A 17330-nucleotide genomic window follows, 5' to 3' on the forward strand; every position below is an offset into this window, starting at 1 on the left:
CAGACAGGGTGGTTTCAGTTTCTCAGAAACTGCTGACCTCCTGGGACTTTCACACACAACAGTCTCTACAGCTTACAGAGAATGGTGTGAGAAACAAAAAAAAACATTCGGGAATGGCCAGACTGGTTCAAGCTGACAGTAACTCAAATAACCACATGTTAAAACAGTGGTGTGCAGAAGAACGTCTCTGAACACACATCACGTTGAACTGGACGGGCTACAGTAGCAGAGCATCACAAACATACACTCATTGGCCAAGTGGCCACTGAGTGCTTATGGTGAATAAAGTTGAATCTTGATCCTTGACCACCACCAGGCCTCTGCCCCACAATTATCGGTCCAATAAAGATCAACTCCTCATCTCTTAATATACCTTATCTTTTCCCTTGTAGAGATTAGATTTGCTTTATTTCTCACATGTACATCAAAATATCAAAACACAATGAAATATGTCATTCGTGTCAATGACCAACACAGTCTGAGGATGTCCTGGGGCCAGCCCACAGGTATCACCATGTTCCAGCGCCAACATGGCTTACTAAACCTCACTAACCTGTAACAGATACAACACAGTAACAGGCCAAACAGGCCCACGCCCCACAATTACACATGTGACCAATTAAACGACTAACCTTGGAATGTAGGAGAAAACCAGAGCACCCAGAGAAAACCCACGTGGTTTTGGGGAGAATATATGGTACAAACTCCTTACCAACAGGGGCAGGAATTGAATCCAGGTCATTGGCTTACTGCTTTGATACTGAGCCGCCACTCCTAATCTCACCTGACTACCTGTTTGGTGGTTTCCCTGTAACACTACATTCTGTTATATTACTGTTCTTCCTGCTGTATGCTCAATAATAAACATTATGGGTTCACTTTACGCATCTGAGACACACTAAGGTTTCCACAGCGTGCCGAGGTAGAAGAATTTGCAGCCTGCTCCAGTTTCTGTGCAAACCCCAAAGGCACAATATCCCCTGGGTCTTTTGTTCAGGAGGTGAGCAGCACACCCAGAAGTTCATTACATGTGAGACAGAAATTGGTGGATCTTAAGAGAATCACGAAAGATAGGGAGATGTTAGGGCAGGACGTATGAGATGAACTTACTGAGTTAATCTTCCCTTGTTAATTTGATTTCCTAAACTAGTTTTGTTTTATTTCAGCAAGCTACAGGTAAATATCGACATTACAGTGGCCATGAAGTGTGACTGTAAGTATCTGCTGATGCTTTATTTTGAGATACAGCGTGGCGACATGCCCTTCAAGCCCGATGAGCCCGCAATACCCAATCACACCTATGTGACCAATTAACCGACTAACCCATACGTAAAATGTGGGGGGAAACCAGAGCACCCGGAGGAAACCCACGTGGTCACAGGGAGAATGCACAAATTCCTTACAGACAGAGGTAGGAATTGAACCTCGGTCGCTGGCACAGTAAAGCGCTATGCTTCCATGTGTTCTCGCAGTTCATGGACAGGAGAGATTTAGAGGGCTTGGGGCTAATGTGGGCAGGTAGGAACAGCTCACTGGGCAACACAGTTAGCAGAAACAAAGGGTCTTTTCCATGCTGTAGTCCCATTGACTTTGTTCTAAGTAGACCACAAGGGCCTGAATACTCATTGTACATATTCTACTATTTGTTTGTTTAGCTAGTACAGGGGTTCCCAACCTTGAATCCCTTGAATCCATCTAACCCCTGGATTAGAGATACAATGTGGAATAGGCAACAACCAATTAACCTACCCAATATGTCTTTGGACCGTGGGAGGAAACCAGAGCACCTGGAGAAAACCCACGCATTCCACAGGGAGGACGTTCAGTAACTCCTTACAGATGACACTGGGATTGAACTCCAAACTCTGACACTCTGAGTTGTAATCCGTTAGTCTTGCGAGACCATGGATCTGCGCCTGGAAAGTCTTCACTCTCCAGGGCGCAGGCCTGGGCAAGGTTGTATGGAAGACAAGCATTTGCCCATGCAGCAAGTCTCCCCTCTCCACGACACCAATGTTGTCCAAGGGACAGCTTGGCACTAGTGTCGTCGCAGGGCAATGTGTAATTAAGTGCCTTGCTCAAGGACACAACACATTGCCTCGGCTGGGGCTCAAATTCACAACCTTCAGGTCGCTAGTCCAATGCCTTAACCACTTACACTACCATAGTCATTGTATGGAGATAACTTCCATTTACTATTTCTCCTGCCCATTTTGCCAATTTATCAGTCTCATTCTATGGCTGAAGAATGTCTTGTTCTCTACCAAACCCACTACCAATCTTCACGTCTTTTGTCAGTCAGAGATCCAGTACTGTAGCATAGTGATTAGTGCATCGCTTTACAGAATCAGCCAGTAATCATTGATCAGAGTTCATTTCCCACCACTGGCTGTAAGGAGTTTGTACAGTTCCCCTGTGACCACATTGGTTTCCTCAGAGAGATCAGGTTTCCACCCATATGCCATGACATACGGGTTAGGGTTAGTGAATTGTGGGCATGTTACACTGCAACTGGAAGCTTGGCAACACTTGCCCAGCAGAAAACACACTGATCTGACTTGATGCCAACAATGCATTTTTCCGTGTGTTTCAATGTACACTTGATGAATAAGGTGAATCGTTTAATCTTTAAAATACTCTTTTAAAACGTTTTTGCACATTGGTTGCTTTGTTTGTGTGTAGCTTTTTATTGATTCTATTGTATTTCATTGTTCCATTGTGAATATCTGCGAGAAAATGAATCTCAGCGTATTATATGGTGACATGTACTTTGAACCTTCTGCTAAATTATCAAAGCAGAAAGAAAATGAGCCTAAGGTCATCTCTGTTGTTTTTTTGTCCAAAGATATAGGAGCAGACATCACTGAGCAACTGGATAGGCACGTCCATGGGTTGGAGGATTTTCAATACGAACCTGTGAGTTTTTGTTTTCACTTTGTATTCATGCTGATTCTTACACAATCTTGTGATCTTGCTCAGCATTACTGAAAAGGATGGTTTAGCACTGGGTAACGTACACAGACTTGGAGCCTGGAAATGCCACTGTCCTTTTTAAAAGAATAAAATCTCAAATGTTAATTGATGCACCAAGTCAGGGAGCCATTTGAGGGGATTGTGGACACAATTCACCGCACAGACAGCAAAGTTCAAACCAAATTATTATCAAAGTATACATCCTATACATGCACTTTATTCACACTGGTTCAGGACCCTGGTGGTTGAGAGGTGGTAACTGTTCCTGAACCAGGTGGCGTGAGTCCTGAGGCTCCTGTACCACCTTCCCAATGACGGCAGCAAGGAGTCAGCATGGCCTGGATGGTGGGGTCCTAGATGAGGCATGCTGCTTTCTAGTGGCAGGTATCACATAGAAAGAAGCTATTCAATCCAGCTGGCTTCACAGAGTCATACAGCACAAATACAGTCCACAGGCCCAACTTTCCATGTTGACCAAGTTGCCTACCTTGGTCTACCTTGACACGTTGCTTGTCAGTCTTTGTTTATGTATAGCTGTTCATTGTCCTTGCACCTTGCTTGTTTATCTCTTTGTTGTGTGCAGTTTTTCATTGATTCTATTAAGTTTCTTTGTAGTTACTGAGAATGTCTGCGAGAAAATGAATCTCAAGGTAGTACGTGGTGACATAGAACACAGAGCACTACACAGCAGTATCACAATGTTGGTTGTCAGTTTTTGTCAGCTTTTCATAAATTCTATTTTATTTCTTCTACAGTGAACGCCTGCAAGAAAATAAATTCTGATGTTGAAATCAAACCCACATCCTCCTCTTCTGCTGGCAGCTCATTCCACCTTCTGAGTGAAGAAGCTCCCCCTCAGGATCCCCTGAAATACTTCACCTTTCACCCTTAACCTATGACTTCTAGTTCTAGTCTCACCCAACCTCAATGGGGAAAACACACACAAAATGCTGGAGAAACTCAGCAGCTCAGGCAGCATCAATGGAAAAAAATAAACAGTCGACATTTGGGCCAAGGCCCTTCAGGGCAGTGGGAAAAACCTGCTTGTATGAACCCAATCTATACCCCTCATAAGTTTGTATGCCTCTATCAAATCTCCCCTCATTCTCCTATGCTCCAGGGAATAAAGTCCTAACCTATTCAATCTTTCCCTAGAACTTAGGTCCTCAAGTCCCGGCAACATCCTTATAAATTTTCTCTGCACTTTTCAAGCTTATTTACTTCCTGCCTGTAGGTGGGTGACCAAGGCAGCACACAACACTCCAAATTAGACCTCACCAACAATTTATTCAATTTCAACATTTTCATCCCAACTCCTGTACTCAATACTTTCATTTATGAAGAACAATGTGCCAGTAGCTTTCCTCACAACACTATCTACCTGTGATGTCAATTTTAAGGAATTATGGATCTGTATTCCCAGATCCCTTTGTTCTACAGCAGTTCTCAGTGCCCTACCACTCATCATGTAAGACCTACCTGGTTGGTCCCCCAAAAGTCCTATACTTCACTACTGTCTGTATTAAATTTCATCTGCCATTTTTCAGCCCATTTTTCCAGCTGGTCCAGATTCCACTACAAGCTTTGAAAGTCTTCCTCAATGTCCACTACACCCTCAATCTTGGTGTCACCCACAAATTTGCTGATCCAGTTAACCACATTATCATCCAGATCATCTATATAGATGACAAACAACAGCAGACCTAGCACTGACTCCTGCAGTACTCTACTAGTCACAAGCCTCCACTCAGAGAGGAAACCATCTATAACCAGTCTTTGGCTTCTTCCACAAAGCGTATATCTAATCCAAGTTACTACCTCACCTTGAATGTCAAGCAACTGAATCTTCTTGACCAGTCTCTCATGCAGGACCTTGTCAAAGGCCTTGCCTTTGTTAAGGTTCATGTAGACAACCTTCTTCAAGTTTCCTGGTAACCTTCTTAGAAAATCTTCATAAGCTTGCTTAGATATGACTTACCACAGAAAGCCATGCTGACTATCCTTAATCAGTTCCTGTCTATCTAAATACTTGTATATCCAGTCACTTAGAATACTTTCCAATTGTCATGGTCCAGTCCGTGAAGTCTGTATTCCAGTTCATGGTCCAGTCCGTGGACTCCGGACTCCGGGTCTTCCGGCTGTCCCTTGTTTCAGTTGGTCTTAATCATAGGCACCTGATGCTCGTCTTGGGGCTGGGAATATAAGTGGCCCTGGGTTCGAGTGTGGGTTCTAGTTTGTCTTGTCAGTATCCCCTTGGAGTAACCTGCCGGTGGAAGGCTAGAGCAGCCATTTGTGATCTCTTGGCCTGGTTAGAGGACCACTGCTTTATGGAGCCTTGTTGTCTCTTGTTGGAGCAGTCATTATGGTATGGATTTGGCTGTTTCTGGTGCCAGCTGAGTGGCTGTCTGCCACTCCAAGCTAGATATGGATTTGCCTGTTTCCGTAGCCAGCCAAGGTTGCTGGCCGCCCCAAGACTTGGAGCCACCCTGGATTGAGCTGCCTTCCCGTCCTCGCCTCTGTTGGGTAAGTCAGGCCAACTTTGCCATTACCCTATGGTGGAATCTGTCCCTTCCCTTCTCCTTCCTTCTGAAGCCTTCACCTGAAACCTCACCTGCAATGCTGTCGTTCAACCGCTGGAGCAAGACCGGGGCCTTGCTGTGTCAAGATAAGGAACAGTTTGTCGTTGTTTAGAATTGTCTCTTTGTGTCCTTGCCTGCGTGGAGAACTGTCTCTTCATGTTCAGTGTACTGTGTATAGAAAGAGCCCCAGCCCTTGGTCCTGTTCTCAAGGAGGGGGTCCTGGCTCTGTACGCTGTGTACGAGTCCCGGCTCTACATCCTGCTCCCAAGGAAGGGTCCCGGCTCTGTGTTCCATGTTCTTGAGGTTCCTGAGTTCCAAGTCCAAGGCTCCGCGGCTCCGGAGTTCCGAGTCCGAGGTTCCCAAGTAGCAGGTCCAAGGCTCAGAGGTTCCTGTCTCCCAAAACCAAGCCAAGGCTTCGTATTCTTGTCCTGTCCATGTGCCTCGCCAAGCCCAGGAGTACTTTGCCCAGCCCTGTGCTGGATTTCCCTCGTCCGGTGCTGGAGTCTCCCATCCTGTCCTGTAGCCACATCTTGTCCTAGCCTAAACTTGGATTCCAGTTCCGAGTCAAGACCCAGGTTCCTAGTCCCAACCAAGACCAGGTTCCAGGTCCTTGTCCGGGTTCCGGAGTCCATTGTCCGGGTTCCGTGTTCCTTGTCCATGTCCTAGCCCAGGCCCTGTATCCTAGTCTCATCTGGGGCCTGTGTCAATGTCCAGCGTCCCTTCTTCCTGACTTCCCTTGCTTTCTTGATAAACCTCGTCCTGTTCCTAGTACTTCAGTGTATGTGTCTTGCATTTGGGTCCACTCCCAACGCCTCCTTATGACACCAATAGTTTTCCCACCACTGATGTCAGGCTCACTGGCCTATAATTTCCTGGTTTAATTTTAGAACCTTTCTTAAACAGCTGAACAACTTTAGCTGTCCTTCAGTTGTCTGGCACTTCACCCATAACTAAGGGTGTTTTAAATATGTGCCTGAAATTTCTGCACTTGCCTCCCACAGGCCCAGACCCTGGGGATTTATCTACCATAATTTGCCTCAAGACATCAAACACCTCCTCTTCCGTATTCTCTATAGGGTCCATGACTTCACTGCTGCATTATCTCACATCTACAGACTATGTCCAGCTTCCGAGTAAATATCGATCCCAAAAAAATCCATTTAAGATCTCTCCCATCTCTTTGGCTCCACACATAGATTACCATTCTGGTCTTCTAGCGGATCAATTTTATGTCTTGCTATCATTTTTCCCTTGCTGTATCTGTAGAAGCCCTTGGGATTCTTTCACCTTGTCTACTAGAGCAACCTGATTGCTTTCTTAAGGGTTCTCTTGCATTTCTTATACTCAAGTAGCTCAATTGTTCCTGCCTGCCTACACCTGCTAAGATGTTGAACAAATTTGGATGTCTTTCTGTGGAGCGGGGGATTCCAAGGAGAGATCTGATCGAGGTTTATGAGAGGCATAAATAGAGCAGATGGACAATATCTTTCTCCCAGGGTTGAAATGTCTAATACCGGAGGGCATGGATTTCAGATGAGAAGGGGTCATTTCAAAGGAGATGTGAGAGACACTTTTTACAGAGTGGTGGGTGCCTGAAAACTGCTACCAGAGGCAGATACATTACAGACTATTAAGGACACTTGGATAGGCAGACAAATGTGAGGAAAATGGAGGGATGTGGTCATTGTGTAGGCAGGTGAGATTAGTTTAATTGGCCATTTGATTACTAATTTATTTGGTTTGGCACAACATTGAGGGCCAAAGGACCTGTTCCTGTACTGCTCGATGTTCTATGGTGGGTGCCTGGAACACGATGCCTCAGGGAAGGCCTGGTGGGGGCATTTACAACAGAGGTGTATAAGAGGCTCTTAGACTAACATATATAATGTGTAAAGAATGGAGGGACATGGACCACATGTAGGCAGAAGGGACTAGGAATTATTAGTGTACGTCTCTTCCAAAGACAAACAGGTTAATGTTAATTGGTCACGTGGGTGTAGTTGGGCTGGCTGGGCCTGTTATTGTGACATGTATCAAAATAAAAAAATGAAATACAATTAGTTCAGCACAACATTGTGGGCCAAAGGGCCTGATCTTGTGTAGCCTGTTCTGTTGTTCATTGTGCGATGAAATTCTTTGCTAGTGTGAAGTTCAGAGTGAGCAGTGCCCATGGTGATAATGAGTACAGTAAATACACGACGGTCACACCTGAGCAGAGTCAGACAAAGATTGCAGTGTAATCTACTACTGTGCAAAAAATACCTAGAACTACAGGTCATGGGTTCAGGGTGAAAGGTGAAATATATAAGGGAAACCCGTGAGGGAAATTCTTCACTCAGGGATGGTGAAAGGGTGGAATAAGCTGCCAGCGCCAGTGGTGGATGCGGGTATTTTAGGTTATGAAGACACGTAGTCCCCTTTTATTGCCATTTAGTAATGCATGCATTAAGAAATGATACATTATTTCCTCCGGTGTGATATCACAAAACACAGGACAAACCAAGACTGAAAAAACTGACAAAACCACATAATTATTACATACATATAGTTACAAACAGTGTAACAATACCATAACTTGATGAAGAAAGTCCGTGAGCACAGTAAAGTTCAAAGTTTCTCAAATGTCCCATATCTCACGCAGACGGGAGAAGGAAGAAAAACTCTCCCTGCCATGCCGACCACAATCCGATTCTGAGTCATCTGAAAACTTCGAGCTCTGATCAGCTCTCAGACACCGAGTACTGAGCGGCATCTCTGCCAAACGATTCGACCTCCATCTCGGTCGCCAAAAGCAGGCAAGGCCGGGGATTTTGAGGCCTACCCTCTGAAAGATTCACGACCACACAGTAATGACAGAAGCGGACGGGCGTTTCAGAAATTTCTCTAGATGTTCCTCTGTGCTTTCATGTCCATTCTCCATCAAATCAGAATTGTCCACGGCCCCTATTTAACAGATACGATATCATTTTTTGATTACTATTTCAGAGAAGTTTGTGTAAGTAAGTGGATAGGGGGGTATGGAGGGACAAAATCTGAGTGCAGGTCAATGGGACAAGGCCGATTAATAGCTCAGCACAGACTAGATGGGCCAAAGGGATGGGTTCTGTGGGGGTATAGTGTTCTATGGCCCTAAGGAATGCTGAAGTGTCAATGTCAGCAGCGTCATTATGTGTCGTGCCATATGGAGTGAGTGATCTTGCTCTATGACCATGATTTTTCCACAGAACCGGTGTGCTATTGCCTTCTGGACGGTGTCTTTACAAGATGGGTGACCACAACTATTATCAATATTCTTTGGGGATTGTCTGCCTGGCGTCTGTGGTTGCATAACCAGGTCTTGCGATGTGCACTGGCCGTTCATACGATCATCCACCACCTGATCCCATGGCTTCACATGACCCTGATCGGGGGCTAAACAGGTGCGACACCTTGCCCAAGGGTGACCTGCAGGCTAGCAGAGGGAAGGAGTGGCTTACACCTCCTTTGGGAGAGACGCATCTCCAAGCTGCCACTCACAAAGTGACAATAACAGGATAAAATTTGTGAATTTGTTATTGCACTGAAGTACAAAGAAAGACTTTGTTTTGCATACCATCCACCCAGATATTTCATCATGTCAGTGCATTGATGTTGAACAAAGGAAAACAATAACAGAATGCAGAATACCATTACAGAGAAGTACAGTGCAGGCAGACAATAATGTGTAAGTAAAAGGTCTTGGCTTCCTGTAAGATGGACTCTTGACCTCGCAAGGTAGATTGCGAGGTGAAGGGTCCATCTTGCAGAATAACTAAGAGGTAGTGTTAAGAGTCCAAGAACATGGATGCCATGGTAGCATACCGGTTAGTGCAGTGCCCTTGCATCTCGGGGGTGTTGGAATGCAGAGCTGAATTCCAGCATCCTCTAAGGAACTTTGTGCGCTCTCCCTATGTGTGCATGGGTTTCTTCCAGATGCTGCAGTTTCCTCCCACAGTCCAAAGACCTACTGGTTAGTAGGTCAATAGGGCATTGTAAATTGTCCTGTGATTAGACTAGATTTCACTAGGTGGGTTGCTGGGTGGTGAGGCTCAAAGGCCAGAAGGGCCTGTTCCACATTGTAGAGTATCCCTTTATAAATAAATAAACACATCAGCACCACCGGGCAGCGGGTGTGAGAGACCTGACTGATTCATGTTATGTCTTTCTTTGATATTTAGACCAACTTTGAGCTCTCAGCTAAGGACAGGGTCTGGCAGAGGTAAGTTTGGAGAAGGACTGTCTCCATGATAATTAGGTAAGTGCTTGTATGAACCAGTCTTCACATGAGTTTCCAATTCCCTGCAGGAAGATGAAGGATATTAATCGACAGCTGCAGATGGAACACAAACTCCTGGATTCCCTCATAAAGTCATCGTTCAACTGGACGGCTCCAGCAGAGGGTCCAAAGTAAGGCTTTTGTTGATGGCACTGAGACAGAAGGTTCGAGATTGGTATGTCCCTGTCAACCTTCACCAATTTTTAGTGATGCAAAAAAAGCATTGCATCTGGATCCATCACGACTTGGGATGGCAACTGCTCTGCCCTTCCTGACCACACCGCCTTAACCACCCTATCAACTTTGAAGGATCTATGGATGTGGACCCCAAGGTCCTTCTGTTCCTCCACACTGCTAAGAATTCTGACATTCACTCTGTATCTCTGTCAGGCTTTCCCCCTCTCAATTTAAATGATGTCCTCCAGCATTGGACAACCTCACACTGAGAAAATGACTCCATCCTGTGGTTCTAATCTCCATCTGTAGTGATGTGGTTGAGATGAGCATGTCCCATCAAGAACTCTACTAAAAGGCAGAATGGGGAAGAAATGTGATAAGTGACTCAGACTGGGGAATGACTCTTGGCACCAGACGAGCTGGTTTGAGTATCTCGGAAACTGCTTAGCTCCTGGGATTTTCATGCACAACAGTTTCTCAAGTTAATGGTAGTGTAAAAAGAAAAAACATCCAATCAGTGGCAGTTCTGTAGATGAAAAAGCATCGTTAATGAGAGCGGTCAGAGGAGAATCGCCCGTCTGGTTCAAACTGACAGGAATGCGACAGTAACTCAAATAACCACATGCTACAACAATGATATGCAGAAGAGCATCTCTGAACTCAGAGCACATCGAACCTTGAAGTGGACGGGCTACAGCAGCAGAAGACCATGAACATTATAAACTTTGCAGCTTTATAAAACTCTGATTGGGCCACATATGGAGTACTGCATACAGTTCAGGTTGCTCCTCTATAGGAAGGATGTTGAGGCTTTGGAGAGGGTGCAGAAGAGCTTTACCAAGATTTTGCCTGGTTTAGGGGGCATGTGCTATAACGAGAGGTTGGACGGACAAACTTGGGTTGCTTTCTCTGGAACATCAGAGGCTGCGGGAAGATCTGACAGAGGTTTACAAGATTATGAGAGGCATAGAGTGGACAGGGAGCATCTGTTTCCCAGGGTTGAAATGTCTAACACCAGAGGGCATGCACTGAAGGTGAGAGGGGATAGGTTCAAGGGGGATGTGAGGGGGTAAATCTTTTTACTCAGAGTGGTGGATGCCTAGAGTGCCTAGTATGGTGGTAGAGGCAAATACATTAGAGGCTTTTAAGAGATGTTTTGATAGGCACACGGATGTGAGGAAGATGGAGGGATATGAACATTGCGTAGGTAGGAGGGATTAGTGTTTTGGTGTTTTGATTTGCTTTTCAGCTGGTTCAGCCAAACATTGTAGACTGAATGGCCTGTTCCTGTGCAGTACTGTTTTATGTTCTGTCCACATACACTCAGTGGCCACTTTATTTGGTAACGGAGGTACCTAATAAATAGCTACTGTGTAAATGTTGTCAAATTCTTTTAAAAAAAAACAAAATTAGCATTTGAGATTTGTTCCTTTAATCCAATCACTTTGCAGACAACATCACCAAGTTGTATCAACACAAAGTATTCTTTTCTTTCTTGAACACTTAAGAAACCAGAGCCTGTCCTCTGGCTGGCGTCGACCATGGCGTTGCATCTCAGCTGTCCTCTTGATGCACAAGGCAGTATGATATGGAGAGCAAGCTGTTGCCCATGCAGCAGGCTCCCCCTCTCCAGACAACTGAATCCAAAGGAACAGAGGAGACAGATACAGTTTGGCGCCAGCGACATGGCAGGAGTTGCCAATCAGCCTTCAACTCAATGTAGGATTTCCTTCAGGATTCCAGCTCTGGATTTTACCTTGAGGATTTACTCCCAAAGCCTCTGTATGAGTGGGTATAGCTGCAAGGCAAAAGAGGTTTGAGATCAGTTTTCCTTCTCCTGGATGAGCTGCCAAGAACGGCTGACAAGCCCCATCTGCCCAAAGCAATCGGTTTTAAGGCTCCAGTAACCAGCCTTTGCCCCGTCTCAGTAGAAATGCGTCCACCAAGCTTAGCAGCTAAGCCACACATGAAGGCCAGGAGCTGGGCTTGGATGTCAGAAGCTATTTGAGATGTACGCCATTGGGAACGTTTAATAGGTCGTGGGAACTTATTCCCAATTACATCCCCGGCTTACATCCCCAGAACCAAACTGATTATAATTGTCTCAAATACCACAGAAGCCATGCCAGTAGCTTCGGTGTTGACGCTTATGTGCCTCACAAGTCAAACTCCTACCTCCTTACCTCCCCCCTCTTGACTATAGTTAAGGGACAGTTAATTAGTTTGGCGCACTGAAGGAAGGGTTGGAGCTTGTGGACTTTAGTCTCCAATGGACAGAAGAAATCCAGACTACCTGAGAAAATGTTTCTGTTTTTCTTTCAGGGATGTTGACTCGATCGACCCACCGAATGCATGCAGAATTCACGGATCGACTGAGGTCAGCAAAGTATCAGGAAACTTCCACATTCTGGCTGGAAGGTGATTATGATCCACAGACACTGTGGTTGTATGGTTTGGGGTGGTAATTTGAAAATGTATTAGTGTCATACAACATGAATACAGGCCCTTCAGCTCAAATGGTCCATGCTGACCAGGCATTTGATACGGTGCCACACATGAGGCCACTTAACAAGATAAAATCCAGTGGTATCACAGGAAAAATACTGGCATGGATAGTGGAATGGCTGACAGGCAGGAGACAGCGAGTGGGAATGAAGGGGCCTTTTTCTGGTTGGCTGCCAGTGACGGGTGGTGTTCCTCAGGGGTCAGTATTGGGACTGCTACTTTTCACATTGTTTGTCAGTGATTTAGATAATGGAATTGATGGCTTTGTGGCAAAGTTTGCAGATGATATGAAGATAGGTGGAGGGGTAGGTAGTGCTGAGGAAGCAATGTGATTGCAGCACGACTTAAGCAGATTGGAAGAATGGGCAAAAAAGTGGCAGATGGAATACAGTGTTGAGAAATTACAATAATGCATTTTGGTAAAAGGAACAATAGTGCAGACTATTATCTAAATGGGGAGAAGGTTCAAACATCAGATGTGCAGAAGGAATTAGGAGTCCTCGTGCAAGACTCCCAGAAGGTTAATTTACAGGTTGAGTCTGTGGTAAAGGCGGCAAATACAATGTTGGCATTTATTCGTAATCATTCGTAAGGCCAGTGATGTTGTGGGGATGGAACTGGACTCTCTGACGGTGGTGTCTGAAAAGAGGATGCTGTCTAAGTTGCATGCCATCTTGGTCAATGTCTCCCATCCACTACATAATGTACTGGGTGGGCACAGGAGTACATTCAGCCAGAGACTCATTCCTCCGAGATGCAACACAGAGCGTCATAGGAAGTCATTCCTGCCTGTGGCCATCAAACTTTACAATTCCTCCCTTGGAGGGTCAGACACCCTGAGCCGATAGGCTGGTCCTGGACTTATTTCATAATTTACTAGCATAATTTACATATTACTATTTAACTATTTATGGTTCTATTACTATTTATTAGTGTGCAACTGTAACGAAAACCAATTTCCCCCGGGATTAATAAAGTATGACTATTTCAAGGGGAATAGAATATAAAAGCAAGAAGATGATGCCGAGTCTTTATAAGACACTAGTCAGGCAGAACTTGGAGTATTATCAACAGTTTCAGGCCCCATATCTCAGAAGGAATGTGTTGGCAATGGAGAGAGTCCAGAGGAGGTTCACAAGGATGATTCCAGGAATGAAGAGGTTAAGAGGAGGAGCATTTGGCAGCTTTGGGCCTGTACTCACTAGAACGTAGACGAATGCAGCGGTATCTCATTGAAACCTACTGAATGTTGAAAGGACTAGATAAGGTGAATATGGAGAGGATGTTTCCTCTGGTGGAGGTATCCAGAACTAGAGGGCACAGCCTCAGAATTGAGGGGTGACCTTTTAGAACAGAGGATTTTTTTTTTTAGCCAGAGAGTAGTGAATCTGTGCAATGCTCTGCCACAGACTGCGTGGAGGCCAAGTCCGTGGGTATATTCAAAACAGAAGTTGATAGTTTCCTGATTGAGGGCATCAAAGTATATGACGAGAAGGCAGGTGTGTGAAGTTCAGTGGGATCTAGAATCAGCCATGGTGGAAAGGTGGAGCAGACTTAATGGGCTGAATGGCCTAATTCTGCACCTATGTCTTATGGTCTTATGATCCTATGACCAAGATTCATAAAGTCATTGAGCACACAACACAGAAACAAGACTTTCAGCACATCTAGTCAATTCCAAACAATGATTCTGCCTCGTCGCCTTGCCCTGCACCCAGACCATAAACTTCCACAGTTCTCCCATTAATGTACCTATCCAAATTTCTCTGAAATGTTGAAATTGAACTGGCATTGACCAAAATTTATATCAAAGTACCTTTATGTCACCATATACAACCCTGAGATTTATTTTTTGTGGGCATTCACACTAAATAGAAAGACATCAATGAAAAAATGCACACAACAAGGACAAACAATCAACAATGTGCAAAAGACAATAAGCTGTGCAAATACAAAAATATAACAATAATAAACACTATTGAAGAGAAAGTAACCAATGTAAGACCATGACCCTTCATGGAAGACATCCACACAATCTGAGCAGCCTAGATGTTGATGAGGAAGTGTTGAATATCTGGCTCAGTTAGAGACCTCTTCCCAGAAACAGGAGAGTTCCTTGTGGCAATACAGGATTTAAAAAAAAATTATCAAAAGTACATAATAAAAGACCAACAACTTCAAGACAGTAAACACAGAAAATGCCAAGAGGAACCAGCAACAATCTAACACATTACAGGATCCTGCAGCAGTTTAACTCAATCTGATTACTTACACAGGCACAATCAAGTGGCAAGTGTCATTCACCAAAATATTGATTTTAAAATATAAACTCATAAAAGAAACCATGCCTTACTATCAATACAAGTTTGATCCAGTTTTAGAGTCAGAATCACTCAAATTATATTACGACCAATCTGTTATTACAGATAGGAAAAACCATACAACTGTCTGGATATAATATTACAGGATAAACAAGCAAGAATAACTTACTTAATAGATACAGCCATTCATATAAGATGATAAGATATAGGAGCAGAATTAGGCCATTTGGCCTATTGAGTCTGATCTGTCATTTCATCATGGTTGATCCAATTTTCCTCTCATCCCCAGACTTCTGCCTTCGCCTCATATCCCTTCATGCCCTGACCAATCAAGAATCTGCCTTAAATATTCACAAAGACTTAGCATCCACAGCTGCCTGTGTCAAAGAATTCCCCAGATTCACCACTCTGACTAAAGAAATTCCTCCACATCTGCGTTCTAAATGGAAGGCCCCCTATTCTGAGCTTGTGTCCTCTGATCTTAGACTCTCCCACCATAGGAAATATCCTCTCCACATCCACTCTATCAAGGCCTTTCACCATTTGATAGGTTTCAATTTGGTCACCCCTCATTCTTCTGAATTCTAGTGAATACAGGCCCAGAGTCATCAAACACTCTTCATATGACAAGCCATTCAATCCTGGAATCATTTTTGTGAACCTCCTTTGAACCCTCTCCAGTTTCAGCACATCCTTTCTATGATAAGGGGCCCAAACCTGCTCACAATACTCCAAGTAAGTGCTTTATAAAGTTTCAACATTACGTCCTTGCTTTTATAACCTAGTCCTCTTGAAAAGAATACTATCATCACATTTGCCTTCCTCACTACAGACTCCATCTGCAAATTAACCTTTAGGAAATCCTGGGCAAGGACTCCCAAATCCCTTTGCGCCTCAGATTTTTGTATTTTCTCTCCACTTAGAAAATAATCAACCCTTTCGTTTCTTCTATCAAAGTGCATGATCATACACTTCCCAACACTGTATTCAATCTGCCATTTCTTTGCCCATTCTCCTAATCTAAGCCCTCTGTAGCCAAAACTACCTATTTTCATATCATCTGCAAATTTTACAAAAAAGCCATCAATTCCATCATCCAAATCACTGACATATAACATAAAAAGAATCTGTTCCAACACAGACCCCTGTGGAACATCACTAGTCACCAGCAATCAACCAGAGAAGGCTCCCTTTATTCCCACTCTTTGCCTCCTACCAATCAGCCACTGCTTTATTCATGCTAGAACCTTTCCTGCAATACCATGTCTATAATCAGACCATATGTTGAAGTTAAGGGGAAAAAGATTTGGAAAGTTTTTTTTTACTCAGGGAGAGACGGAATTCTGGAACAGCCTTGAGCTAGTGGAGGCAGGTATCACAATATTTAAGCAGATTTTAGACATGCATTTTGAAACTCTGGCACAGAATGCCACTGACTAACTGGAATTACTGTAGATGGGCACCTGCTACCTGGCATGAGAATTGTGGCCCTAACAGTTTGTGTTCCGTGCTCTATGACTACCTTCACACTCTCTCAACGTCCTGACATTTCCTGATTGCCTTCTAAAGGTGATGTCTCAGAATAGTAGCATCCGTCATTAAGGATCCCCATCACCCGGGATGCCCTCTTCTCATCGCTATCATCGAGGAGGAGGTACAGGAGCCTGAAGACACACACTCAACATTTCAGGAACAGCTTCTTCTCATCCACCATCAGATTTCTGAACAGACAATGAACCCATGAACACTACCTCTATTTTTTTCTTTTTTTGCTCACTTTTTGCACTAATTTAATTTTAATATATTTCTTACTATAATTTATGGTATTTTAAAATATTGCAATGTACTGCTGTTACAAAACAACAAATTTCACGACATATGCCAGAGATATTAAACCTGATTCTGGTTATTTTCCAGGTCACATCAGCTACCTCTAGGCCACGCACACGTGCTCTCAGTGAAGAATCTCGAAGGTACTTTGGTACAATTCATAACCTATCTCTCCTCGAAACATGCAGCTTGAGTTATAGTTAGAGCAAGAAGAACTCGTGGCCATTATTGACCTGTACAGGGCCCTGGTCACCTTGGGAACCTTGGCAAGATCCAAACTGGAAATCAGTGAAGCCTTTCATTTTACACTATGAGTTATGTTCTGCCTGATTAACATCTCCAGCAGGGAAAAATCCAATTAAACACCTTAAAGAGTCATAGCTAGATGGCACAGAGGCAGTCTCCTCAGCCCATCTCGCCCATGCCAAACTCAGGCACAGTTGGACTGAATACATCAAATTTCAATGTTCAAAAGAAACTTATTATCAAAGTACGTACAGTATATGTCACCTTAAACAACCCTGAGATTTATTTACAGGAAAACAAAGAAATACAATGGAATAAATAAGAAACTACACACAGAGAAAGACTAACAAACAACCAATATGCAAAAGAAGGCAATCTGTGCAAAAAGAACTATTTTGGATCTGG

The 17330-nt window shown here is 44.0% G+C and overlaps 1 protein-coding gene across 1 annotated transcript in view; it reads left to right on the forward strand.

Moving 5' to 3' along the window:
• Positions 1 to 17330, forward strand: part of LOC140205313 (endoplasmic reticulum-Golgi intermediate compartment protein 2-like) — a 61887-nt gene that overhangs the window by 15546 nt on the left and 29011 nt on the right. Inside the window, exons 3-8 of the mRNA XM_072272862.1 lie at positions 1167 to 1213; positions 2846 to 2916; positions 9749 to 9789; positions 9876 to 9977; positions 12346 to 12441; positions 16767 to 16822. Coding sequence (XP_072128963.1) covers positions 1167 to 1213; positions 2846 to 2916; positions 9749 to 9789; positions 9876 to 9977; positions 12346 to 12441; positions 16767 to 16822 — 413 coding nt within the window. The remainder of the gene's footprint in view (positions 1 to 1166; positions 1214 to 2845; positions 2917 to 9748; positions 9790 to 9875; positions 9978 to 12345; positions 12442 to 16766; positions 16823 to 17330) is intronic.

Source organism: Mobula birostris, chromosome 11 (genome assembly GCF_030028105.1).
Source record: "Mobula birostris isolate sMobBir1 chromosome 11, sMobBir1.hap1, whole genome shotgun sequence".
NCBI classification, from domain to species: domain Eukaryota; kingdom Metazoa; phylum Chordata; class Chondrichthyes; order Myliobatiformes; family Myliobatidae; genus Mobula; species Mobula birostris.